Source organism: Antrostomus carolinensis, unplaced genomic scaffold (assembly GCF_000700745.2).
Source record: "Antrostomus carolinensis isolate BGI_N321 unplaced genomic scaffold, ASM70074v2 scaffold5774, whole genome shotgun sequence".
NCBI classification, from domain to species: Eukaryota; Metazoa; Chordata; class Aves; order Caprimulgiformes; family Caprimulgidae; genus Antrostomus; species Antrostomus carolinensis.
In genome coordinates, this window is record NW_010308613.1 from 92 (window position 1) to 28009 (window position 27918).

A 27918-nucleotide genomic window follows, 5' to 3' on the forward strand; every position below is an offset into this window, starting at 1 on the left:
CAGGGTCATGGAAGAGATTTTGAAAAAAATCAGACCCTGAGCATACTCCCCCAGAGTTAACAGAGCAAGAACTGCAATGGAGGTCTCCAGCAAGAGCCTTCTATCTATGAGGCGTGACAGAGAAGAGTCCTCAAATCTCTGCCTTCCCTTGGTGTTGTCACCATCCACCCATCAAGGACTGCCTAGGCTTTTCATTCAAATTGAGAGCTCTGAATACATTGCTTTTAGGTCCCTTCAGCCAGGTGTAGTCTGTGTAGTAGCTAGTAGACCTCATTCCCCAGACATCTCTGAGAGCCCTAGCCAGGATATGTCACAATTCCCTTTCAATCCAACACCTCCATGATCATATGATCTCCTTGAACAACCCTTCACACCCTCCAAAAGCTGTGAAAGACTGTAAAAATCCCTGACAGGTTAATGAAGAGGTTAATTTTCCCACTACCTGGGAGATTATCACTAAAATGGGACTCTTGCCTAGGAATGATGGCTTATGGGCACAACTCCACTGTGATGCTTTCTTCAGAACTAGTCGGTCTGCCTTCTTCTGTTCAGGAGGTCCATTTGTAGTAAAAACCTATAAATAGTTTGATAGGTTGGGAGAAGAAATGAAAAAGGGCCACTGCTGGGTCATTTAATGTATAGACAAATACGTGTTCACTTCATCTGCCATGTAAACCTCAACTGTTTAAGTTTATCATTCATTGCCAAAAATGCTATTACAGCAGCTTGAGATTTCAAAGACAGTTTTATTCCTGTTTCTAACTGACCTTTGGATGGATTTTTCAACTCGGAAAAAGAAAAAAGAAATTTATGTGTTCTGAAACGGAGCTTAGAAGGTTTAACACATTTCTAAGTATAGACATGGTGATTTACAAGGACCTCTTTTTCTGGTTTTTATAAGACTCTGTCTTTCTTCAACCATGAACAATATATTGGTTCTGACAAGGACAACCGGGAATCTTTGAGACTTTATGAGAGAGTGTGTGTGATCCAATGGCTAAGAAACTGGACTTACTACTTGGCTCTGCCATGGACGTGCTGAACAACCTAAGAACTTTCCCTTCCTGTGTCTCTTCTCCTCTGTAATGCTTGTACACTGGAGTCAAAAACTATTTTCTCACTACTGGTTTTCAAATAAACCAGTAGAGCAGAATCATTCTGGTGGTACCAGATGATACTTCCTTGTCAAATAATCCCTGCTCCCTGCAAGATTTTATTACTACAATTTCCAAGGTTCAACCAACCCAATTACATCAATGTCACCAAGTGGCTGGGGCTGTTTATGAGTGTTGGTGCCTGAATTCATACAGACTAATCTCAGTGTTTCCTCCTGAGAGCTTACAAGGAATGGTTTGCTTCAAGGTATTATACACATGGTCTAATATTGGAGATCTGGACAAATCTGCCAATGGCATCCTGGCCTATATCAGGAACACTGTGGCCAGTAGGACCAGGGAAGTTCTCTTACCACTGTACCCGGCACTGGTGAATCTGCACCTTGAGTACTGTGTCCAGTTTTGGGACCCTCACTCCAAGAAGGACACGGAGGTGCTGGAGCGTGTCCAAACAATGGTAACAAAGCTGGTGAAGGGGCTGGAGCACAAGATGAGGAGGGGCTGAGGGAACTGGAGCTGTTTAGCCTGGAGAAAAGGAGGCTGAGGGGAGACCTTCTTGCTCTCTACAACTCCCTGAAAGGAGGGTGGAGAGAGGTGGGAGTCAGTCTGTTAACCAAGTGACAAGTGATAGGACAAGAGGAAATGGCCTCAAGTTGTGCCAAAGGCAGAAGAGATTGGATGTGAGGAAGAATTTCTTTGCTGAAAGGGTTCTCAGGCATTGGAAGGGGTTGCCCAGGGCAGTGGTGGAGTCCCCATCCCTGGAGGGACTGAAGAGTCGTGTAGACATAGTGCTGAGGGATATGGGTTAGTGGGGGACTTGTCAGTGTTGGGTTAATGATTGGACTGGACGATATTAAAGGTCTTTTCCAATCAAGGCAATTCTGTGATTCAGTGAAATGTATCATAAAAAGGTGATCCATGACCCAGGGAGAGCACAGGTTTAATTGCAGTTGTGCAAGAGCACTGGAACAAGCTCCGTATTCACCCTTACGTCAGGCTCTAAGATCCAAATGCTCAAGTGTTTGCATCACACTACCCAAGTGAATGAGTATTCACAAACCTGATAGAAAAGCATCAGCATTTAGGGCATGAAAGCCTCATGTTGGAATTCCTGGAAGTTGTTTGGCCATGCAAAGAAATCTGGCTTTGCTCCCAGCCAGAAAGAAGCCCTAAACATAGGTGTGATTAATCGGCTATGAATATTTCAGTGTTAAAGATTGCACTCTAAGGTTCCACTTTCTGACGATGTTCTCCAAATCCTCACAAGCATGAGCCCTTTACATGCCCTGAAAATATGTCCATGCACGTATCTGCTGCACAGAGGGTGCACAGGGCTGGGGGATGGATGTGCACACTATGCAGCAAAAATCCCAGGATAAAAACTGAGTCTTAACCTAACAGATCAAGTTCTCCACAGGACATGAGTACTCTCCAACCTTACAAGGGTCTAGGGAGAGGAGAGTTATTCATGTCCTTGAATTTGAATACTAGATGCTGTGACCTGTAAGCCTGTATGGACAAGCATATCCAGGTGCACAATCATCTGCAACCGCATGGCCTGTGGAGCCCGTATCTTCAAGGCAATCCTTCAAGATTGTAAAAGCAACTCAAATTGGCATCTCCCTATTCCCTTGGAGACAGACATTGGCCCTGGCCTGAGTACAGAGGCAGCACAACTGGGCAGCTGTGTCCATCTGGCGCTCTGTAGGGGCACTAGACTTCCCTCAGTCCCTCAACATTCCCTGTCCTCTTGAACCAGCACCCAGATACAAATAGTTGCCAAAGATGGGGGAAGGCAGAGCTCGTGCTCCCAGTTGGGATGCTGGTGCAGGTGGGAAAGTAGCTCTCTGTGCAGGTGTGAGGGTCAGGCCTCCACTGTACCCAGGTCCAGGTAATGATCTACACCCAGGGTCAACATGAGCTCCACAAACACCCCTTCTTTCAGCCTTAGCCCCTAAAACCTCCCACCGCTGGCTGCCCACATCACAAAAACTCATCTCCAGCTCATCCTCACCCCTCTCCCTTTCTGACCCCTCCCCTCCACCCTGAAGACATCCTTTTACCAAAATGAGCCGTGGAGGCTCGAAAAGACACTGACGTCAATGTAAAAGTAAACCAAAGAGGTCTGGTTCCTGTATCATCACTGCACCGGGCTGAGCGCTGGGGAGTGAGCGCACAGTCCCTCAGTCAAGGAATCTGGAGCGGGCTCAGGGATCAGCAGCTGAGCTTTCTCATTCAGGCTGTGTAAGTACCGGCTGCAGCACGCTTCGGGCTGGGAGCGAGGGGGGAGAGGGAGGGAGATTCACCAGCTGCAGCTTGGGAAGGCAGCATGCTCCAGTGTGGCTGGGCTGAGAGTTTGGAGGCGTGCAGATGGGGATGGGAGTCCTCACAAGTTGGGTCAAGAGCAAAGCCCATTGGTTTGGATGCGGTTTGGCTTCACGTGTGTGGAAACAGGGCTGGAGAGGAGACACTCCTATGCTGGGTGCTGTGTGGGTAGAGGAGGGTCAGGGAATTTAGGATTGGTGCAAAGGAAGAGAATGTCTCATCAAGGGAAATGTGGGTTTTTCTAGATACTGATCCATTTGATGCCAAAGTGCATTTGTGCTGGTCCATTATCTCAGTCAGCGACATGTGTATGAGGACACATACGTGTCTATACGTAAAAAGCAGGCTGTGGGCAGAGGATTCTGCATGAGAAAATTATTATCTCTGGTATATATACTGACTACCTCTATCAAAGTCCAGTTGTATATACACATACACATCCTGCAAGTGTCCCTGTATAGAGATGCAGAGCTAGACACAAGACTTTTAGTCTCAGACCATGAAAAAGTGGTCTGAGAGGGCTCAAAATGAACTTAATAATATAGGGTTAGGAAGCAGAAAACTTTCCCCAGGGAAATTATATAGAAATGTCCTTACTTTGGGTGCTGTGTGTACAGGGAAGGAGGCTGGGCCAGAGCTGGGGTGGGTGAGAGGGATGAATGGCCCCACTAACTCCATCAGCAAGGCGCTGCCAACTGAGATGTGTCCAGCTGCAGTACATCATATAGAGAGCATCTCCCGTCTTTTACACAAACTATACTCAATGACAGAGTGTGATGAATTAGCAATGCAGCTCTTTGGATTCATTTCAGCTGTGTTTTGGTAACATGAATCGCCTTTTCTTCTAACATTTCTCACATGCCAGGGCCAATTTCTTTTCTTCAGCAAAAAGCCAATCCTTTTCCTGAAATGGCAACTCCTTCAGCAAAGCTAAAACTCCCCCCATTCAGAAAGAAAAGAGTGTGGGCATACAAGTTTAATCCCTATTACGTGCGCGTGACAGTCCCGATTGAAAACCACTGGGGCAAATGCCTCTGTCGCCCATGATTAGATGCAATGCCGCGCCTCAGCTCGCTCTGTAAATCCATCTCTGAGCAGAGAGAGAGGACAGTTGGGCAGCCATGGAGAAAAGGAAGCAGAAATGCCCACCACCTCCATGCAGCATCTACCAGCACGAGTGAGAACAGAAGTCTGCCTTTGATGGAAACCTCTTTACTAAGAAACTTTTCTGTCTCTTTTGTCCATAGAAATCTCTGCCAACACACAATTAGAAAGAAAATCCCCTTCTTCCCTCCTCCTTTCTTACAAGGACACATGTCAACTTAGCAGCGCAATCGAGCAGCTACTTTATTAATCAATTGATTTCAGAGCATTTTGCTTCACTCTGCTCGAGCCTCCTTCCCCATCTCCCCAGTTGAGATAAAACACAGACAAGGAGCCATTTCTTCCCTCCCTGCAGAGCATAAATGTGCCAAAAGCACCCTACAACTCTTCCTTCCCCCGTTTTGAAGAAGGAGGCAAAGGCCAAGGAAGAAATTGTACATGAAACATCTCTCACAGCACGTTCTCCTGGAGGCAGAGCAAGCGGAATGCGGGAGGTTGCTGAACAGAGCAATAAATCCCACCACATGCACATACAACACCACAGCTCTGCTCAACCTTAGGTGCATCGTGCCCTGGGGATGACGTGGTTCCCACAGGGACATGGGCTGTCTCACCCCTACCTCTCCTTTCAGGGGGGAAGACCAAGTCCTGCACTCTATTTTGTCAGAAGGGCTGTGGGATTTTGTCTGTCTGCATTTTAATGGGCTGGAGACATGTAAATGGGGATGTTTATCAGGCAGGTGCTCAGCACGCTTGGGGGAAACCTCACCCTTTAAGGAGATGTGAGTCCTGACATCTATAAATGGAGATATCCAAATTCCGGAGTCCTTTTTAAAGCAAGAGCCAAAAATCCCTCATGGGAGTAGCGCCTTAACAAACATACAAAGTGCACATTCTTTGGACTTTCTTTTACACCATGGACTAAAATAGTAGGTTTTTATAAATGCCCAGTTGCTAGGTTTAGGGGGAGGTGAGACAACTTATTACCTAAATGTGCATGTTAGCGAACCTCCTGTGACATCTAAGTCTACAGCCCCTTCTGAGGAATATCTGCTGCTTCTTTGCAATCTCATCTGTAAATATTGTGAGGACCCTGCCATCCCTTCTTGCTCTCTTTTTCCTCTCTTCCAGCTTTCATATTTACATTTAAATTTGTAGCTTTTAGCTGTAGATTTTGCTCCCACTCAAAATAACCAATTAAGGGTACCTGAGCAAATACTATTGATGGCTTCACAGAGAAACACTTCCCATCCAGTAAGTCCTAGAGAAGCACAGCTCAGTCCAGCTAAGCATAACAAAATCCAGACACAGACAGAGTTGTGCTGAGATGAAGGGTGAATCAGGGAAATAGAAGCGTGAAGCCCATGGCCAGAGCACAGTGGATCAGTAAAGCTGTGTGGGTCAGATGGGATTAGGCTGAGTTGCCTGTGATACCCAAAGAAATGATGTCACCCGTCAGGATGACACAAAGCCCGGATGCTACTGTTCAATCTCAATGTGATATTTACTGGGATCAATACGCCATTAGTGTATAGACACAGAGGAACTGAATTCTTTATTACTTCTTATGTATAATCCATAAAAGATGTGTGTCTCATCTATCACAGCCTGAAAAGCACCACTACAGCCATTATCACATAATAGAAAGGATGACTTCTTCCACATTGGTGCAAAAAGATTTATTGTCAAATGTCCCCTCCTCTTCATGCCTCCAGTCACCTTCTCTACAAGTATCTGCCAAAAAGACGGAGTTCTGGTCAATGCTAACAAACATGGTGTATGGCTTCTGGTGTGGTGGTCCAGTAGACAGCTCCCCATCCTTGCATGCATTGAGGTTATCAGCCATCTCTATGGGACACCTCGGGAAATGGATTTAGGCCTCTTTGAAGAATTGCCCCATAGTGAAGCTATCACAAGTAGGCTTTGGCCTCATGGATGAGGTTGGGGATGCTGTGGAGGTTTGATGGAATTGTTTTATCCAGAACTACAAATAGCTGTGAAGATTTACAGTAGAGTATCTCGTTCGCTGCAAGTAGGCATTAGCAAGAGGAAATGGCACTGAGCTCTGAGCACGTGGGCTCACACAGAGACCACGGCAGGGATTTGTAACCCACCAGGGTCCTCTCGGAGTTACAAACCCATAAAGACATAGTAAATGAGGCTTTGAGCAACCTGGTCTAGTGGAAGGTGTCCCTGCTCATGGCAGGAGGGTTGGAACTAGATGATCTTTAAGGTCCCTTCCAACCCAAACCATTCTATGATTCTATTCTATGATTCTATGGAATTGTGTACCCAGAAGAGCACAGTAAAGTGGGTACCTGGGCACAGCAGAATAGGACACAGGACAGCTTTCTGGTGGATGTCTCACATTGCAGAGTGACGGGCAGAGACCTCTTCCTCACAGAGCCATCTCAGCTGGGAAGCCAATGGATGAGCAGGCTTATTAGTTGGACAATTAGCCAGATGCAATTTCATCCTCACCCTGAGGGTCCTCTTCTGGAAGGATGGAGACAGAAAGCTGGGTTGTCGTGCTGGGTTTCACCTGTTTGGCACTCACATAGTAGCAGTTCCCCAGTAGCCAGGCTGGCTCCTTTTGTCCTTCATGAATATGCCAAGCAATACATCTCTGAGAAAAATCCAGACTGCCAAGCCATGTTTTGCTGTCTCCAGCTACCAATTATGGGGATAAATTGATTGTCATTGGAGTGATGAAGTAGCTCAACAAATAAACTTTCAGGAACAAGGCAGCCCATTTTTCACACACCAGCCTCAAGGCTTCCTGCTGCTTTGATCAAATGCACAGAAAATTGTCTCCAGGCTGTGCTGGTGTTGGAGACACAGACTTGTGAAGGATGGAGCAAGCCAGTGAGGGACAGAGATTTATAATACACCAATAACTCTACATTTGTGCACTGCTGTGCAAGGCAGGTTGAGCAAATACTTTCTGAAAGGGTCCAGGGTTGAGTTGTGGAGCAGAGTTGGGCAGGGTTGCACAGGGCAGGGTTGCACAGGATAGGGTGGCACAAGGTACAGCCCTCCCATCACCCGCAAAGGGGTTTGGCAATGTTGGAAGTAGTGTGCATGCATTTCCCTCCTGTGTCTCAGCAATAGAGATGCAGGTCAGCAGTACAGAGATGGTTGTCACATCCCAGTGTTGCATGAAGCCACCATAAAGTTCACTCCAACCAGCAGCCACCTCAGAGGATATCCAGGACTAAAATAGCAAGGGTCAGACGTCAGGAATCAGTCACTGGCAGGAGAGGGAAAGGAAGGGGAGTTGTGCTGCCTCTGGCCCCTGCCTAGATTAGGTCTGTCTCATACCAGAGCTGGTCATCTCCCACTCACTACAGTATTAAGTTCACCCAGAGAATCAGAGCTCCTAAGGCACTAGCAATAATAAATCCCAGTGGTATGATTCCTCGTGAGCTGCTTACCTAGGAAAGTGCATGATTATTTTAAAAACCCTGATTTATTAATACACTCAGGATGGCTCAAGCCACTAGTTCTTGCCCAAGGGAGTTCAGCAGTGGAGCTCAGCATCTTGACTCACATTATTGGGACTGATATATGACTAGTTGTGATCAGATGGCATATCTAAAAATACAGAGCCTGCGGTTTATTTTTCTTGGAAAATGGAAAGACACCCAAAGAAGCAGAGCCCAGTTTAGCAACAACAGCAGGCTGGATTTTTGCTTTAAAGAAGCCAGCTGAATTTGCCCAAAAGAAGGTGCCGCTTAGGTTGTGTTACAGCCATGGGATTAACCTGTGGCTCTAGGACTCTGCTTGTCCCAGCTGCTGCTGTGGCTCTAACTCTGTATTGCAGAGGGCAGGGATGCTGATTGCACATCCCTGCCCTAGAAGACACAAGTGATAGGATTCCTCTTACTCTAAGGAGGTCTCTACACTGGGACCACTGCAAACTGGGCTGGTCATTCAGTACAGACTTGTATTTTTGAACTAAGCCCTGTGAGATGAGCCCACCTTGTACCATTCCCAGGGAAGCTGCCACAGATATCTCTGGACCTGATATTAGTTCTGGTTTTGGTCATCTTTCAGGACATGGTTTAGTGGGCATGGTGGTGTTGGGTTGATAGTTGGACTTAAAGATCTTAGAGGTCTTTTCCAACCTTAATGATTCCATGATTCTGTGATTCTATCTCCTCTCTAGACTACACAAGCCCAGTTCTGTTGGTCTGTCCTGGTGGGCCATGTTTGCTGGACTTCAAGTCATTCCCACTACTTTGGTTTGGACTTTTTCCAAGGCAGAGACACAGGTCCCTTTTATTTGCCCATTTAACACTATTTGTTACATCTAGTAGTGCTTTTGTAAAAAAAAAATCCCACCAGATGATACAAAGGGCATGTTAAATAGCATCTTGCACATCCTAACATAACAAAGACTGAAGCTATTAGTAACAAGATGAAGTTATGCAATGATCCAGCAGTGCCAGGTTGAGCTTTTGCTCCTAATTAACAAAAAAATTTGCTTTGAGACCATAAACACAAACTGGAGTATGGCCTTGGTCTTCCCTCCATCATGCCATCCATTGCCCACACCTCAATGAGTTCAAGGCCTCCTTGATAACCAGCTGTGACAATCTGTTCCTGTCTGTAACCTCATTCCAGGCAAAGAAAATATCTCCCAGGATTTCTGAACTATTGTGTTTCCATCTGACTCAGGTCCAAGACAGGTTTCCTCTGCCCCATGTGAGAGACAAAAGGATCCATGAATCCTATAGGAAAACCTATCACCACCACAAACAGTGTCTGATGGATTCTGCTGCCCACTGATTTTTCTTCAAGAGAAAACTGATTATTCTGGCACTGCAATTTCCAGAAAGAAACTCCTTTAAATCACATGTATGATTCCCACCTTCCTTTCCTGAAAAATTCCCAGAAAAAGGGTATTTCTGCACCTTCTGCTTGGAGGGGTCTTTTCAACAATAGGGAAACTGAGGCACCTCCTCAAAATGTGTCTTTTTGTCCCTGATGACAGGGACACAGGACTTGTCACACAGGACTTGCCACAGGAGCAGGAACTGCCTGCAGAGACAGGAGCTGTAATTCCAAACAGCTGAAAACACAAAGGAAAACACCCTTTCCACAATATCAGGGAAAAAAAATAAATCAGCAAACGTACCAGCCTCTTCCAGAGGCAGCAATTTTAGGAATCACTTGTAACCAGGCAGCAGCAGAGGGGAGGGGTTTTTTGTTGTTGGGATTTTTTTGTTTTTCCAAATGAGGCCCTTTCTTTTCTTCGTGTCCCTATAGGGTTTTTCATCACTGTGGCATTTCCTACTCTAATCCATCAGATTTATGCTGTCCTGTTCCCCATCTGAGCATCCCTGAGCTCTGTCCATGTCTAACAAAAGACAGCCCTGCCCTGAGCTGTTCACAATCTTTACAAACCAGGCAAATAAAGAGGACGGGAGAGGAGGATTAGCAGGTTTGCAGAGAGCAGGGAGGAGATGACTTTCTTTAAAGCCATTTGAGAAGTGTGGGTCCAAAGATTAAGATTTTCTGAGTTGCAGGTGTCCTTCCTCCTGGGCTAAACTGCTTGTACAGCAAAAGACCCAGCCATTGAACAGACGGCCCTGGAAGCATCCTGCTGTCACTTTGTGCTCATTGCTAAACCAGAGCAGGTGGAAGTACCAGACTGGTCCCCTAAGGTTCCCACCACTTCCTTGCCATGTGTTTCTGAATGTCCCTTCTGTCCTTTGCAGCTTTGCAGGGCACAGCACACCTTACATTCAAGGTTTTCTGGCTCAGCCCTTCCACACTGTGCTTCCCACCTCCCCAAACAAGAGCAGAGTGCTGAGAGCTGCCTGGGATCTCTCTCAACCACCCTCGAGCCACATCCCAGTGCAGTCACACCAAGTATCCTGCTGACTCCTGCTTTGCAGCCCTCAAGCCAGAGCTGGACAAGAGCTGCTCTGCCCAGCTCTGACCTCCCAAGGACACGTGTGCCCAAGTGATGCCAAAGCCCTGGCTGCCTGCGTAGCTTTCCCTTCCAAGCATCAGTGTCCTTGTGTGCCTAGTGACAAACAAATCCAGCAGGAAATACTTTGCTGGGAATGGGGAGAGCTCCACGGTAAGGTTGTGACACTGGACATTGTGTTCTTGGCAATTAGCTCCTGAAACTTTGAAAAAATAACAAGAAAAGAACAAGAGGTGGCTCTTGGCCAAAATTGGTTTGGGGGTACGTGAAGGTCAGAGCAGGACCCCCAAAGGATCCCAATGCTGGTTGGATAACAAGGGACAGTTGAGACACAACTTGCCTTGTTGGGAGGCCAAAAGATCTCTGTGACTTATTTTGCTGGTGCCCTGACTGAGGATTCTTGTCACTGTTGCAAGAGCTGTGGTGAACTGGGCAGACTGGGATGGAGAGAGGGATCCTGACTTAGCCCCCACAAGGTACATTTATACCAGGACAGGGCAGATCCAACTTCACGCCCATTGTCATGCAAGTACTGGAGACAGGCAGGACTGATGTACTCCACACCAGCCAGCCAGGAGAAACCTCAGGGTCACCCAGAGGAGCAGCTTGCTCTTCGTGCCCTGCAGACATCTTCATTCTTTTTGCAGCACAGCAGGTCCATCAGCAAAAATGCCATGGCCTGAGGAGAGAAATGGAGAGGGAGGCAATGGCCAGGAAAGTCAATTCCCAGATACACGTCAGGCAGGAAACTGGCTCTTACACACTTTCTCCCCCGTGCCTGACTCACCCAACAGAAGCCACGACTGTTAGTTGGGAACCACTTCTAAAAAAATCAAACAGACAAATCACGGCTGGATCCCGTCAGCAGAGGCCCCCATATGGCGACTGTCTGATCTCCCTCCTTGTATAAACACGCAGATGAGGAGCCTGTCCGGTGGCAGGGCCACACGTTAATGGTGGCCTCTGCCCTTCGCAGTCCTCTGAGGACAGTGAGCAACAGCCCAGAGGGTGCTGGGAAGAGCCTGTGATCTCGAGTAGTTGGCAGGTTGACATCGACTGCCCCTCTGCTGAGATTCTTAGTTCAGGTAGGTGCAGCTGCCTCTGGACCCTGCTGAGGTCCTTAACCATCTTTTATGGCTCACCACAGCCTCTGTTTCCCATGCTGAGAGTCAGGCAATCAGCCCTGAGGGTGTTGAACATGATCAGGGGCAGTGGTCCAAGCCCTCCTTCTCCAGGCAGGAGCAGCTCGTGTTTCTTTGTCTCTTCGGTGTTTCTGCCCCAGCATTGCAGAAGAGGGATGCAAATTCTGTCTAGGGTTCAGTGCAGGGGGCTCTGATCTTTGCCTCCAGCCCCTCCAAGCTACCACCTTCAGCATAGCCAACATGCAGATCACAAAGGAGTCTCTGATCTCCCAGACATCCCAGCATGACACTCCTGGAACACCATGAGAACAGCAAAGAATGACCTGTCAATAGCCCAGCAGCTGAAGCCCCTTCCTTCACTCATGATGGAGCAGGACTGAGTGAGGAACAAGGAGCAACCCCCAGCCCTGATACTCTGTGAACTCTCTTTTCCCTGCAGACCCTGTTGTGGCCACTCAGTCCTCTCTGCCATAGGGTTGCTGCACCCACCTGAACTCCAGCATCCCTGCAGGGACCAATTTTGACTCAGCTTGAGTAAGTGGAGTCCTGCAGGTTCAAATCCAGTTCCTTCCCATGCTTGTCCACAAAGCTTCCCACCCTTGTGCCTCACTGGCAAGATTGCCACCCACAGCACGAGCAAGACCCAAGCTGGATGTAGGACAAGGAGTCAGGGGTTTTCCCTGGCCCTTCTCAGCTCCACCAAACCAGGATAGTTACCAGTTATTCCCACCAAATATCAGCTTCTCTGCCCTCTCCTCACTGTTGGAAGAGGGCTATAAAAGTCAGGGCAGGAGATTTCATCCATTGGGCAGCACCTGCCAGATCCCTGCTCTGCTCCATTACGGTCTGCGGCAGGGCTGGGACAGAAGCCAGCGTTTTGTTCCTCGTCCTTTGACAACGTTCCCACACTGCTGTCCAAGGCTTTCCTTCCAGGAGAAGGCAACGTACATCCCACTCATCAACAATAAGGAAGTGTGATGGGATTAAAGCACTGAGCTCTGATTCTGTCAAGTCTGTGTCCAGGACCTTCTTGGATAGAAGCTCTCCTTCACCACTGAAGAAGATAATTAATTTGCGAGGAACTGTTCAGTATAACAGAGTCTAAATTCAATTTCTTAAAAAAAAAGCAGGCATGTTGAACACTGGATTCAGGTTTAGGTCCTTACAGAGCTGTTCAACAGAGACATCTTGAAATCTCATCCAGCCATCCAGCAGGGCAATAGTTTGTTATGCTGTGCCCAATCTCAATCTCTTCCCCTGCAGCAGGGGATGAAATGACACTCGATTCCCCTTTTTAGGGCCACAAAAATGATCAGAGGGATGGAACAGCTCTGCTGTGAAGAAAGGTTGAGAGAGTTGGGGTTGTTCAACCTGGAGAAGAAAAGGCTCCAAGGAGACCTTATTGAAGCCTTTCAGTACTTAAAGAGGTCCTGTAAGAAAGATGGGGACAAACTTTTTAACAGGTCACATTGGACAGTGCTCTGAGCAACCTGATCTAGTTGAAGATGTCCCTGCTCACTGCAGGGGGGCTGGACTAGATGGTCTTTGAAGGTCCCTTCCAACCCAAACCATTCTATGATTTTTGAATAGGACTGGAAAAGTATACCCTCCTCCCGACAAAAAATAAGGTGTCTCCCCAGGGTGGTGTGTGGTATCTGACAAACTCCTTCAGAGCTGTCTGTCCTCCTGCTTTGCTGTTCTGTGCCACAGAAGACTTTTACACAAGGTTCTGTCCCATCCCTATTTTACACGGTGTGGTTAAGAGACTACTAGGAATTACCATGGGCTAGTAGCACCCTTCCCCACCAACACTGTTATTCCTTCTCTTATGTGCTAATTTCAGCTAAGTCAATACCTTCTTCCCCCTGTAACCTCAGGACATTTACTGCAATATTTAATACTGTTGAATATTCAGCAAACAAGCTTGAAAATTTTCTACTTACTCAAACTTCACTTTTTTTTTCCTTCCTTTCCCCCTTCCTCTGGGAGGGTGACAAATGCCTGAAAATCAAGAGATGATAGAAGCTCTTCATTCATCAGATATGGTTGCAACTCCTCCTGAAGTTGAGTGTGGGAACCACATCTGGGTCAAAGCATGGCCCTGAGCCCGGATGTGCCTTCTCCACCTTAACAGCAGCATCTGCTTCCCAATATGGCATGGTCTGCACTATCTCAGGCATAACTTGAAACTTTGCAGCTGTTGCCACTCCAAGTCTAGCTCTAAATTCAGCAAGGAGGGAGAGGCTGGGGTAATGGGGGAGTGCAGGGCACTCAATATCCTGTATCCTGCATCACGCAGAAGCACAACATCAAGCCAGTCTTTGCATAAGAAGGACCAGGCAGTCCTTGAGCAAGTGAACAGTGTGTAGGTACCAACATCTCATCCTGGAGAAAAGTCTCCTTTTTCTTTCAGTCTTGCATTTGTAACTCCAGAGGGTTATTCTCTAAGTAAAAAAATGTTTTGTTGACAGGCTGGGGGGAAACTTAAGCATTTACCACCATACACAATAAGAATGATAGGGTCCAAGTTCAACCACCCTGCCCAATGCTGGACGATAGGTTGGTTTCTTCTCTTTTGTTCTTGCCCCTGTCCAACTCCCAAGATGGAAGAAAGTGAAGGCAAAATTATTACCCAGACAGGACTCATGGAGATCTTCCAATCACACTTGCTTTCCAAGTCATAAGGAAGTGAAAAGTAGAGGAGAATCCAGGCACATGCCTGAGCTGGAGGTCAGTTGTGAAAGGCTGGATGCATGGATCAGGGGGCACATAAAGTAAAGGAGGGTGTTCCTGAAATTGAGGGAAGAATCTGCCCCTTGATGTGAGGAAACTCAAAATAGAAAATCAATAAAATAACCAGACAAAAAAGCTCAGTCTTCCTGGGAAAGATCCAAGGGTGAAAAACTAATTCCAGAAAATGAGGTCAACCTTCTCTAATAACCATAGCTACTGTTTGTGGAGTATGTGTGGAGTTTACCTCTCCTCTATTTATGGATTTGGCCTCTTGACCTGGAATTCAATGCCTCTCAGTTGATCCTGTCGTGTTGTGACGGGCCATATTCTACATGTTTATTGCACTGGCACCAGTGTTGTCTTATCTAAAGAGTGAGGGAAAAAAGAAGTCCAGGGCAGATACTAAAATCCAGCATCCATCTTCCCTTATTGCAACTAAATTTGATGCAACTCCTCACTTTATTTTTTTCTGCCTTTTTTTCCCAGAAGTGACCTCTAAAGCTACTGTATGCCCTCCTGGAGAGGACATCTGTGCAAGCCCCACAATGGATGGCTTTTTTGGTACCAAATTTAGAGCAGGAAGTATCCCATCATGAGGTGGGACCTTGGGGGATTTGGGAGATTTGGGTCCTTACAACATTGGTCAGCAGAGACATCTTGAAAGCTGATCTGGCCATGTGTTTTGAACCCATCTCAACAATGTGATCATTCATTACACTTTGCCCAATCTCAATCTCTTCTCGTAAAGCCAAGAGTCAAGGTACACTCAAATCCCTGCTCTGTGATGAACCTGATACCCACAATGACTCTACCACCAGTAGGAAAGGGCTCTGTGAGGATGGAAAAACATGTTGGGATGCACCTTGGTGGAACCTCAGACTCTCTATTTCTACCTTTGACTCAGCTACACTCATCCATTTCAGTCCAGTCCTTGGATAGATCTTATTAACCTCTCTCCCTAATCACTGCAACCAGAGCATCACTGAAGTGCAGGGTCACCCTTTGTCTCCCTATGCCACATTTCTTCTCAGGGTCTGGCCAGCTGGGCTGGTTCAAAGCGTGTCACGGGCTTTGTGGCATGTGGTCCAGCACCTTCCTGCAAATGCCAGGGATGCTTCTGTCTAATCCCAGTTCATATCAGGAGGATGAAAAGCGAGGTATTTTCCTCTTATGTCACATGGTGGCATTGCAGTGGCCTTGAGCTGGCAAGTTCTCAGCAAGGAGATATTGTTCCCACAGAGACACAAGAAAATTGACCCAGGAAGGGGACAAGAGGAGGGCAGCAACATCAGTTTTAGTTGACTAGAGATGTTCAGGCATTAGCACCGTGAGGAAAGCTGGAGCCTTCTTTAGAGTTTCCAGCACTTCATAAATTTCAGAGAGATTTAGGGCAAGAAGCCAGATGTTTGGGGAGAAATTCTGAACACTAAAGACAAGTGGAATTTTTTTTTTTTTTGGTAGTGTGTATTTTTTCCCATTAGTTGCAAGGCTATATTTAGAAGAGAGAGGGGGAGAGAGAGAGCACGAGAGAGAGAGATTAGGCATTTCTTCGTATTCTGTAGTCACTCCAGTTGTTCTGCTTGTAGGAACAGATGTCTCTTTCCTGGGGTGATAGTATTCAAGTCCACGAGGAAATTTTCTTACCGGCAGCTCCTCTAACATAGAAGGGAGATCGGATCAGAGGTAAGTCAGTCCATTGTGGAGGAATACACTGCAGGGACTGTTGCAGTGAATGTTTTGGGATATTGGTCAGAGAGAAAGGAGGCGCATGGGATTGGAGAGATGACAGTAGGGGGACAGGAGGGAATCACTGGAGACCAGACTCCAAGTCTGGAGTGGAAAGTATGGCTATTATAGCAGGGAGCCCTGGTAGGGATGGTGGTGGAGAGGGTCCTGCACTAGACACATGGATGAGCAGCGTGGGAAGCCCCTGGCTCTGCCCGAATGGCAAGTGTGGAAGTTCATCAGAAGGTGTCCAACCTGGAGACCCAAGCTGCACTGGCAGCTGCAAGGGGTTTCCCCCACTGTGAGCTTCTCTGCTCTTGGGTTTTGGGGCAGTGCTGTGATATTTGGTTGTTTCACGAGGCGATGAGGGGTGGTGAAAAGTGTGTGAAGGTACTGGCTTTCCCCCATTGAAAAGTACTTTGCCAACTCTTGTGAGAATTGGGGTGATGTCTTGTTTGTACCTGTGTATTCCCAGGCACAACCTCTGTTTGGCCATGCAGCAGGGTGTGAGCTCAGCTCTAGGAAAGATGCTGTTTTCTTTCTCTGAATCCTCTTGCTGGGTCAGTCTGAGGAGGTACAGATCCTTTCTAAGGTCCTTAACGAGGCTCATTCAGAAATGTCCACTGTTTTTTCCAGCTTAACCTGTAAAATCCAAAACTTGCAAATCCCTGAAAGCACTGGGATCACAGTGCCTAGCAAAGGAAACCACAGAAACCAGTCTCCCAAAGGGTTAAGATCTGGTTACTCATCCTTGGATGCCTCAAAAAATATCTGCTCCCTGACCAGGTCTCCCATCTCACTGCATTCCCTGGGCTAAGCTCAGGTATGGCTCCACACCTCAGTTTCTCCCTGCAGCCAAGAGAGAAGAACAACTTCAAGTGAGTGCTGTGCTGTAGAGATGCATCCATGGTGGGCTGGTCTGCAGCTCATGGTGCACCTGACGCTTCTCCCCACTGCATCGCCCCTTTGTCCCTTCCTGAATTTGTGTCACCTTTGTTCCCTGTGCTCCCTGGGGTGTGAGCACTGCCTCTTCTACCCTGCATCCCTGGTCCATGCAGAACCCCAGGCATTCCTCAACAGCAAACCTCTGCTACTGCTCTTCCCCCACTGTCCTTCTGAGGCTTTTTGCCAAGGGACAGAGGAACCAGGTAGCTGAAGGCAGAAAGAGGGAAAAGGGCTCAAAAATTGCTAAATGTGCAATTAAAAATTTCTTTTTCAAAAGCAGCAATTCACAGGCCTGACATTGCTCAGTTTAACCTCCCGTGATATATTTTTACACTGGCCTGTAAAGTTCCTGTATGTGCCTATATGGTAATTTTCACTGCAGGGTTCTCCTTGTACACAGCCTCAATAGCTGTTATTCCAAACTGACATTTCTGGCACTTCGTCCCATGCACCCTTGAAATGCTAGATGGATTACTGTAATCCCAATAAAACCAAACGCATTTCTCTTCTACTGTTACAACCTCCCAAGAAGACACGCACAAATCCATCTTTACTAACTGGACCTATAAAACAATAAATTCACATGTTTCTTTCCAAATGTAGCTTTAAAAATAATAATAATAATCCTTTTGGAAAACAATTTTCCAAAAAAAATATATGTTTTCCCCTCACATTATACTAGACCACAAAGAACAGAGAGGGATACACGCAAGAAGTCCTGCTCTGATTTCTCTTAAAGTATCAGAGCTAGAAATACACAGCAGAGATGTCATCGCACGTTCCCTCGTGACAGATGGCATTTGGTACTAGCCCTGACAGGCTGTGAGATTTTGGTCTTTGAAATGTTAACAGCATGATTTATAGGGCATTCACCAAGACGCTTAATATTTCTGTTACTCCAAGGCCAAGATCTGGTAATGCAGAAAAGAGGGATATGAAAAATGCAACGGTATCAATAAGGCATTGTAGATGTCTAAACATTTCAGGGGGGACTTTTCTACACGGTGTGGTATAAACAAGCAAGTGGAGGAGTAAACCCTTTATTAGCACTTTAAGGTGACCAGTACTAGCAAGGCTCATTAGAGATGTGCTGAAGGACCTCTGAGTGCCCACCACTACTGGATGTACATTTGTAGATCTGGAGAAGCAATTTCTGTACAGTCCCACTTCTTTGTTTGCTTGTACATGTATATCTGGGCTCCTTCTTTCAAAGGCTGAGGCATTACTGCTGCAAATGGGTGCAGAGGAGGTATAAACTCATAAGAAATCTGCCAGCACATGAATTTCCTGCTCTGTGTATCTTTAGGAGCTTAATTCCATATTTTCCATCCATGCTCAGGACAGGGCAGGGGGAGGACCATGCAGATCTTTCCAAGTTTTAAATAGATTGTCTCTGGGGTGTCCAGGGCTGGTGATCCATCACCTGATTTTAAGCAGCAGGTTCAAGCCTAGATGCAGAGAGTGGGCATCTGGGCCAAGCTGAGTGGCCTCCCTCCAATCTAGGTCACTTTGCTCTGTAAAGAAGAGGAATGCATTTTGGAGAGTTGTGCTCTCTCTCATCTAACTGGCTGTGACCCCTCATGGCCCAGGATGACTGGTTGGACTAAATTATTGCTTGGGCACCCACAGACTATTGCTTGACCCAAACTGAACCAGGTATCTGGGTCCTTCACTCTCAGACAACCTGAGTCTGGCCTTAGGCTTGCTGAGGAGCATAGGGTCCACCCATGTGCACACACAGCATCAAACACAGACAGCATGGTGGGTGGAGCTCGGCTCACAACTCATGGCAAAACCTATCACCCATCCACAGCAGGACCTTAGAGATGAAGGTCCACATGTAGGCTAACCGGGCATACCAAGCAGGAAGCAAATGGCTCAACAGCACATCAGCAACACCAGCCCAACAACTAGCATTGCATTGGCCTCCACACATCCTTAGTCTGTAATTGCTTACATGACTTGAAGGACAACCCCTGGCTACGCCTGGGGTTGGACATCCAAGTTTTTCCTTTGGGCAGATGAGAAATCTGATTCTTATGATCAACTTTAGAGATTCAAAAAGTCAGTGGTGGGGGTTAATCCCTCTTGCTGTGGTGCAAAGTGAGTTCACACTGTTCTCCTTCCAGACAAAGGCTGTAATTCAGCACATGAACATTCAACTGGACAAAGTAGGAGTTACTGGTCATCATGCTCTTCATTACACGTGGGCAAGTATGCCACGGCTGACCAGTGCAGACACCAGGCAATTAGCTATCACCTGTCCTCAGCCAGGCTGGTTCTGCCATGAGGAAGATATCATTTCATGTAAATCTGAAATTATTTCACTTTCAGGAAGACAATGAGAGGCAGGCAATGCTCTCTCTTTGCAAAGAAGCCATCTAGAACTGTTTGCAGTTTTTCAACACCAAAGCAACTGTGAGTTCACAGGGAATAAGGTCTACATGAAAGGTTGTGTGGTGGAGAGTGTTAGCAAACTCCTTGCAGGTTCCCATTAGAGGAAAAAAGAATCACTCTCAGTGCCTATTTTTTGTGTTTGTCAGCAATAATTTCCTCCGTCCTCCTAATGTTTTTCAATCTGTTGGCTAATTTCAACCAAAATTTGACAGAAGGGAAAGATCACCACAATTTTCAGGAAATTAGGCAGCAAAGAGAGGAGAAAGTCAAACAAGTGTCGGAGCCAAAGGAAGAGCTGGAACGTGAGTGCTCATTAAGGCAGCCAAGTGTCCACATGGGAAAAAGTTATAATAAGCATCTCAACCAGGGCAAAGCATTCAGCCCTGCGAGCCACTGTAAGTCATTAAACCATAAGAAAGCAGGTGTCATTTAACCTGACACTTACAGGAGTGTGTGTTTTGTGTCTCCAAAGCACCTTTTATTTCCACAGCATTAGAGAGGAAGAAGGAATAATCCAACTCTGGACTGGGTTTGGGTTAACTATTGCTGCAACTTCCCAGCAGTTGGGTGTTTCACACACTCTGTCCAGCTGTCCTCAGACCTTGAGGCTTCTAGGAGACATCAGTGACCAGGAACCAAGTGGGAGCAGAGATCTGATGCCCACAAATACAGCATCTTCCCCATCCTAGGAATAGCCCCACTTCTGCTTCAGGGTGGGATATTTCTCCTCCAGACATTAGCTTCCTTCTCACAGCCTGAGGGCTTGCTGGGCATCAGCTTTTCCCTTTCACCAGCTGGATTCACTCCCTTTCTCTCCCTTTCTCCCTTAGTTCCCCCTGTCAGCAAACCCACCCTCCCCAGGCTGAGCATGAAGCAAACAGAACAAGCTTTACCACGTATAGGGCAAGGTCCTCGACATGCACAAAAACACCATATTTGGCCAGTTTGAGCCAGAGTTGAGTGAGAGGTTGCCAGAAGGAGAATCATACAATTTAAACTGAAAGAGAGTGAGTTTAACCCTTCATTTATAAATATGATTATAAATCACCCAGGGAACTTTAAACATGGAAAAGCTGCAAAACTAAACACATGCTGCTGCCATCCCAGGCAGCAGAGTAACACTAGCAGGCAGGACAGGGTGAGGGGGACAGTGGGGATGATAGAGAAGCCAGGTTGTCATATCAGATGTTCTGATTCAAGACAGGGAGATGAGAAAAGCTGAAGATGTTTATACTAAATAACACTCATTCACACTTGTTAATGTCCTTTTCATCTTTCCGATCCCAGTGCGTGACTTTCTTGTTCTCTGTCTCTGGGTCTGAACACAGAGATCCTATCTGCACACACCAATAAATAACCCTTTTGGAGAGCAGTTAGGAGAAAGCTCAGTTGCCTGACCTGTCTTTTCTTTTGTATCCCATTACTTGAATTGCTGAGCCAGATCCAAAAGTTCCCTGGGTCAAGGAAGTGAACTCTTGTAACTTCAGCAAGTGGAGGGTGAGGCTTAAGGCTGACAGCAAGCAAAAAGTTGAGTGGGAAAAAATACAGAATGGTCAAGAATATCCTCCTGGGGCAGATATAGAACTGAGCTGCCCATGTGAAATTAAGAATTGCGATGCCAAGCAGCAAGTGAGTGAGGGAAGAGGCTGCAGGACCTGGTTTCAGCACAGCGACCATCTGTTTCCTATTTGGCCCAAGAACGATGGAATTGGTTGTGTCACGCAACAATGAGAAAGTATTTCAGAGCAAGTCCCCCTCTCCCAGTGCTGAGCCAGGGACCTTTATCAGAACGAGGGAAAACAGGTCAACTTCCAGTCACAGTTCCTCCCCTTATCCCATTTCTACCCAGATGCCTGCTGTACTTTTAAGGAAATGCTACCCCACAGTCTCACAGCCAAACAGACAAAATCCAGCCTGAGAGGTATAAGAGCATTGGCCAACTGGCGCAGTCAGACAGCGCTCAGAAGGATGGGTGTTTACCCATCTTGGGCTTTGCAGACTGGCAGCTCCAAGGAACAGGGATTGCATGGATATCTAGGGGTCTGAGAGTAAAATTAGGCATGAAGAAGGCTGAGCTCCAAACTCTTTGAAGATTTAAGGAAGGGGGTTAGTACGAGGGCTATTTACTCTGTAAGCAAAGGTGATTGTGGTTCTTGTAGCTCTGCGTGAGCTCATGCCAGAGCTGCAAGCAATAAATTGTATGAAAAACAGCAAAATAAAGGTTTGCAGAGGCTGCAAAGCTTTTCATGTATTTAGCAATGACCCCACTGGCCTGCTATATGGCACAGCTCCACGGTGATGGGTAGCTGAACTGACTCACTTTAACACCTGCAGAGAGAGACCTGGTTGGTGTAATTTTTTGATAGAGGGAGGAGAGGAGAGCAGAATTGGAAATCTTTGGGAATGTTTGCTTTTCCTCAGACGGTAGGTCACTCTGCCATTCTGCGCTTTGTTCAGCCTGCTGCAAAATGGGGCAACGTACCTTTGACAAGTGCTTGGAGACCCACAATGGAAAAATACTTAGTAGTTGTGAACCAGGGGTTTGGTCCAGCTCCATCTCATTAAAAGCACTCAGAGGAATGCTGTTGCTTTGCCAGTCCGGCTCTCCATCCCTTCTGCTTGTGAGCCATGAACTGAGGGCAGTCCCACAAAGAAAGGAAAAGGCCATTCACCCAAACATCCATCAGTAACAATTTGATTAGAAGAAGACTTTTCCCGCTACAGCCCAAGAGGCAACTTTTCCACAGCCCGTCAGTGAGGAAATCTTCAGAATTAATTAATTTTTTTGTGACTTCTTTCATGTAGTTGCTTGGATTTTGAGTTCAAACAGGGCAGCGATGGACTGGGAAAAGGCACAAATTCTAATTCAGCTCCTTCCTTGCATATTAATTTTGGCAAACAACATGTTACCTGGTTTTCAGCTGTTTATTACAACTGGAGTTTATTTTGCTGCACGTGGGGCTCAGTGGAAGAGGTGACTATGTAAACCATCACACTGTGTATGATTTTAATTTCTGTGTATGGACAGGATTCATACAGGATCGTTTTCTATTAGTCTGTAAAGTGCCCTACATACCTCAATAGCATCGTGAGGATGAGGAACATTTGAATGCAATTTTAGTTACTGATTTCACTTAGGCAGGAAAGGAAAAATGTAAGATGAATATCAGGTGTTCATGATAAAGGATCTGAGTCTGAAGATAAATCTCCCAGCAGAGGCAAGCTAAAGATGTAAAATCAGAGCAAGCAGCCAGTGCCTCAGAATTAGAATTACAATAAGAAGACAAATTCATACACAACTCAATACACTCTAGGGCATACTAAGGGATGGAATAGGTGATTTTGTCTTCTCCCTTCACCCAACTATCTGCATGAACACAGATACGCAAGCTCATGTGGCACGCAAAAGGGAACAGAGCCTTTATTTCTTGGTTTCCACCAGTGTGGCTTCCACTGTGCTCCTCTTGAGAGCATCTGCAAAGAGAAATCCGGGAGCAGATCCAGGCATCTGCTCATTTTGGTTTGTTTTTGTAATTAAAGAGCAAAACAAACAAACAGAGAAGATCAGATGGTGACAGTGTTAGAAAATCATCTGAAAATGGGCCAGTGTTCTGCATCCTCCCCTACATCTTTCTCAGGTGCCAGACTTTGCAACTCCACTACCTTCAGCCAGTCTTGGGTCGAGTTTTTTCCTGTTATTCACTGAGAGCATGCTTGGCACAAAATGTAAAGAGACAAGACTCTCCCCCAGGAGTCTGCAGGCTCAATCAGACCCAGACGAAATAATGTGTGCTGCTTTGGCTGCCACCGGCGTTCAGTGCAGGGTGAGGTAATCTGGTCATTCCTGAAACACAAGATATTCCAGTGTCCGGTTGCTGCTGGAGATGGCCTAAGTGTTAAAGCAGACAGCAGTTAGGATTGTTGCCCTCTGCCCAGCAGTTCTTTGGGACATTACAGGTGGCCTCACCCCAGGCTTTGGGATTTCAGTCCTGCAACATGATCTGGCACTGGGGTCGATCTAAGGATGGCTTTATGGTTGAGCACCAGCCATTTAACTACTAGGACAATTCAACTACTTGGGCTTGAGAGGCTACCTAAACAGAACAAATTGTCATTTGAATACAAATACCCTTCCAAGTTTGAGGATATTAAAAACTGGCTTTTTCTTTCATACCACTTCCATAGACTGGACGAGAGGCAAGAAGAAACTAGAGCAATCACCAGACTCCATGTGAACATACATAGGCTCCATCATGATGGCAAAGTCACTTCTCAAAGAATTTCCAGAAGGAACTTCACACCTCGTCTTCTAAATTCTCAGTCTAATCTCTACTTTTGCTCAACAAATGTTCTGCTTCATGCTCACATAGCTTGAATGAACCATACGAAATAACCACAACTAGGCTGTAACATCCCATGGGGACTCTTGATCTTGAATGTTGACCATTTACCAAAAATACATTGTTCTCAGCATTTTCCAAAGTGAGAAGTGGTAGGAAAACGCTCACACTTTGGTCACTTGGTCCTCCACAGACGCCTACCTGGCCATATCCCATGACCTCATTAACCAGTAGAGGCTGGGAACTGCTCTACTGAAAAGGACACGGGCATTATGGTGGATCTTAGGTTGAAAAAGAACCAGCAAGTAGTATGCACAGAAGACAAGGCACAGTACATAGAGTGCTACATTAGGAGGTTTGTGGTCAGCAGAAGGAGGGGAGCTATTACCTCCATCAATTCATCACTGGTGAAGTGTCCAGTTTGGGACCATGCTGCTCAGGCAAATGTTGAAAGTCAGGAGAGTGTCCAGCAGAGTCTTCACCAGGATGGGAGGAATGCACCAGTACAGCCTGAGGCCAAACAGCTGGAAAGTGTCTTTCCAGAGGACTTGGATGTCCTGGTAGTCACCAGGTTGCACGTGAATCAGCAATGCACCCTTGTGAGAAAGAAGGCCAACAGCCTCCTGGGTTGCCTTAGGAGGACCATTGCCAACAGGCTGAGGGAGGTGATCCTTCCCCTCTGCTCAGCACTGGTGAGACATCTCAGGAGTGCTGTGTCCAGCAAATGAACAGGGACTTGGGAGTCTCTTCTGCTAAATCTCTTCTACTAAAGTTGCCCAACTGTTTGTCCCAGAGAGCTAGAAGCCTTCTGCTTTTGTCAGGAGATGTGGAGGAGCTCAAGAACTTGAGAGTTACTGCTAGCAGGGATTTGTAGTATGTCACTTGTCAGGAAGGCTTAGAGCTGCTGGGATGCTCTATGGATCCAGTTAGGACTGCCCCTGTAAAACATTTGCTTTTGGCCAGTGGGAAATTTCCTGAGGATCCATTTTTCACTGGAAGGCTTCTAACCTAGGTAGAAGGGTTCCTCTTCCACTTTCTACATGGTCACCAACATCTTGGAGCATCTCACAGGCAATATGACACCTTCAGTCCATCCTCCTGAACCCCATAAGCAGCAAAAAGGATTAGTGCAAGCAGAAAGCCAGCTGCCAGAGAATGGGACATGCTTGGAGGAGCTGGATATCCAGACCTCCTTAGCAATTCAAGCCTTCCTCATTGAGACACACAGCCCAGGCACACTGCAGTTCCTGTGAGCACTGGAAGATGTGTTTGCAGCTCCTTGTCTCCCAGCCTTTCTGCACTTGGCTCTTTGGTAGCAGGGATTTCAAATCCTCATAACTCAAGTCTTTCAGCATCATTCTCTGCTGATTCAAGCTGATTTTTTTTCTCTGCTCAGCCGCTTTGAGATATTCCAGACATTTTTCAGCCATTTATTTTTATTGAAACCAGCCAAGTCTCTGTATATATTGGGCTTTTTTTTTATCTTTTTAATAGACAAATCAGTTTAAAATAGCGTGTAAGTCAGGAATGATTTGCAAATTAAACTGTCAAACCCTGGCAGGAGTAGCGGCTGACGCCCTTGGTTTGAAATCTCCCGGCTGCTGTTGCTGTGAGTGCAGATCTCTAGAAGATGCCACACAACCTGCTTGTGCTTTCCTGGAAAATTCAGATTCATCCTTTGATTTTAGGAAAGTCTTACAGTTCCTGAAAATGCTGCTGCATGTAACTCTCTAATGGGATCCATGTCTTCTGGCTGTCAGCACTATCCTGCTCCTATAGCAGGGCAGGAAGAGTCTCCAGTCAGGAAGAAGCTGCTCCAATAGAGGAAGGACTCAAAAGAATAAGGGCTATGTTCAGGAAACAAGACTTGGTAGGAGCCTCATATTGGCCTGACCTTCCCTGTCACAGCAGAAAATGGCCTGTGTCCTCCATAAGCATCTATGCACCCTGATTGGACTCGGCAACACTGTCAGCTTCTCTAGGCCATTTGCCATGTGGCTAGCTCAAACATGACCATGTGTAGGTCCTCTCAACTTTCCCTTCTCCTTTGCTCCCCTCAGCATAATTGTCTTCTCTGTTCTTGCTCAGGCCTTAAAATCTCTTTTGCACAGGGTAGAGAAAGAGAAACTTGAAGTGGGAATTGAGTGTCTTCTCCAAAACATGCATCTAGAACCACTGGAAGACAGTAATTATAAACCCAGGGATTTTCCTAGCGATTACTGGTAATCCCATATTGTCAAATGAGGTGCTCAGAGTACAGAAGATATCAAAGTGTTGGTTAAAACATTCTTAGGTGATAATATTTTGAGCCCTAAGGAATGTTGACATAACCATCAGTATACGTCTGTTTCTCTTCTTTCAGATCGCTGGGAAGTCAGTGACCATGCCAACCTCCTCCACACAACTGCCAGCTCTTGACTCTAGCAACTCCACCCAGCAACCCAACTCCAGCATCTACTTGTTCTCCAAGTTCATCCACCCTGACAAAGAACTGTACACAGAATTTTACAGCCTGTGGATTGCCCTGATGGTAGTCAACGCCATAATTTTTCTGGTGGGTGTTGTGCTGAACAGCTTGGCACTGTATGTCTTCTGCTTCCGTACCAAGATAAAAACCACCTCTGTTATTTACACCATCAACTTGATTGTTACTGATCTCTTGGTGGGCTTTTCCTTGCCTGTCCGGATCATCATGTTCTATAGTGCAGGGGACTGCCTCAATTGTTCCTTGGTTCATATCTTTGGCTACTTTGTCAACATGTACTGCAGCATCCTCTTCTTGACGTGCATCTGCGTTGACCGCTATCTGGCAATTGTACAGGTGGAGGCCTCACGTAAATGGAGGAACCCCACCTGTGCCAAGGGGATCTGCGTCTTCATTTGGATCTTTGCCACTGTGGTGACTTTCTCCATCCTGACCATGGCAATACAGTTTGCTGCATGCTGCCTCTCCAAGATTCTGGTCCTGATGGTCTGCGAGTACTTCTTCCCCCTCATCATAATTATCTTCTTCACTACCAGGATTATGTGTGCTCTGTCCAAGCCCAGCCTCATGCACCAGAGTCGGGAGAGGAGGATGAGGGCTGTGCAACTCCTTATCACCGTCCTCATCATCTTCATGATCTGCTTCACTCCTTTTCACGTGCGACAAGTAGCAATCTCCATCAACCCAGACATGTCCCATGATGTCAGCCTCCTCGTCTACCATGTGACAGTGACTCTGAGTAGCCTCAACAGCTGCATGGACCCCATTGTCTACTGCTTTGTCACCAATAACTTTCAGTCAACCATGAAAAACATCTTCAGAAAAACCGAGCCAGAGCAAACCAGTGTGGATATCCTGGGTATGAACAAGAACTCCAAAGCCTCCAATGCAATCATCGCCTTCTCAAACACAATAGGAAACCCTGTGAGCTTGCCGTCACCAAGCAGTGTCCAGATATAATCCACACCTGATGGGACATGCTGAAGTAAGCCAGTGTAACGATGCTGGAATATTGCTAGGATGCACAGTATTATTGTCTTTGACCTCACTGGTTTTTAGGCTGAGGTTCAGAACAACAGTGGTGGAATTTATTCCTCAAGAACATTGTGGTCTGTTTGGAAAATGGAACTTGCAGTGCTGTTAGTACCAATACAAAAGAGAGTCTATTAATTACTGTTCCCAACAGGAAAGTTTTCTTTGTATTTTAATACAGACATTTTGCTAGCAACAAATTCTTTACTGTGGTTTTCTTTTCATGTTTGACATCGTAATGCAACACTCCTGGGATGACTTAGAAAGCAGGAAACCTCTATTTTCTATCAAAGCTTTTGGGCCTTGGGCACTTACAAAAGAGTGAGGGATAAGGTTTCCAGAGCTATCCACTACAAGGATTTTAGATGCCAATGGAGTGGGAAAGAAAGTATTCTAACCCACCTGTCACTAGTAACTACTCATTTGTTTCTGAAAAAGTCTGATTCTCTCAGGGAAGAGAAGACAAAGTCAAGCAGTGAAGTCTTCTTTCACTATTTCAGCTATAAGAAAAAAATACATGGGTGTGTATATGATTTCATACACATTGTCTGGGCTTGGGGAGATTTTAAGGATACGTTTCACCATCATTTGGATCAATAAATCCCCCAAACTTCAGATGAGCATACAAAGAAGCTGT

At 46.3% G+C, this 27918-nt stretch overlaps 1 protein-coding gene across 3 annotated transcripts; it reads left to right on the forward strand.

Annotated features, from left to right (window-relative positions):
• The first annotated feature begins 3248 nt into the window (after positions 1-3248).
• Positions 3249-27209, forward strand: LOC104523287 (G-protein coupled receptor 20). Of its 3 annotated transcripts, none has more exons than XM_010165821.1 (2): positions 3249-3359; positions 26127-27209. In XM_010165821.1, the coding sequence occupies exon 2, from the start codon at positions 26148-26150 to the stop codon at positions 27207-27209; it is 1062 nt and encodes a 353-aa protein (XP_010164123.1). In that variant the 5' UTR covers positions 3249-3359; positions 26127-26147. The 3 variants fall into 3 exon arrangements, with proteins under 3 accessions (XP_010164123.1, XP_028940288.1, XP_028940289.1); XM_029084455.1 differs by lacking the exon at positions 3249-3359 and adding an exon at positions 15963-16040; XM_029084456.1 differs by lacking the exon at positions 3249-3359 and adding an exon at positions 24130-24171.
• Positions 27210-27918: the final 709 nt, after the last annotated feature.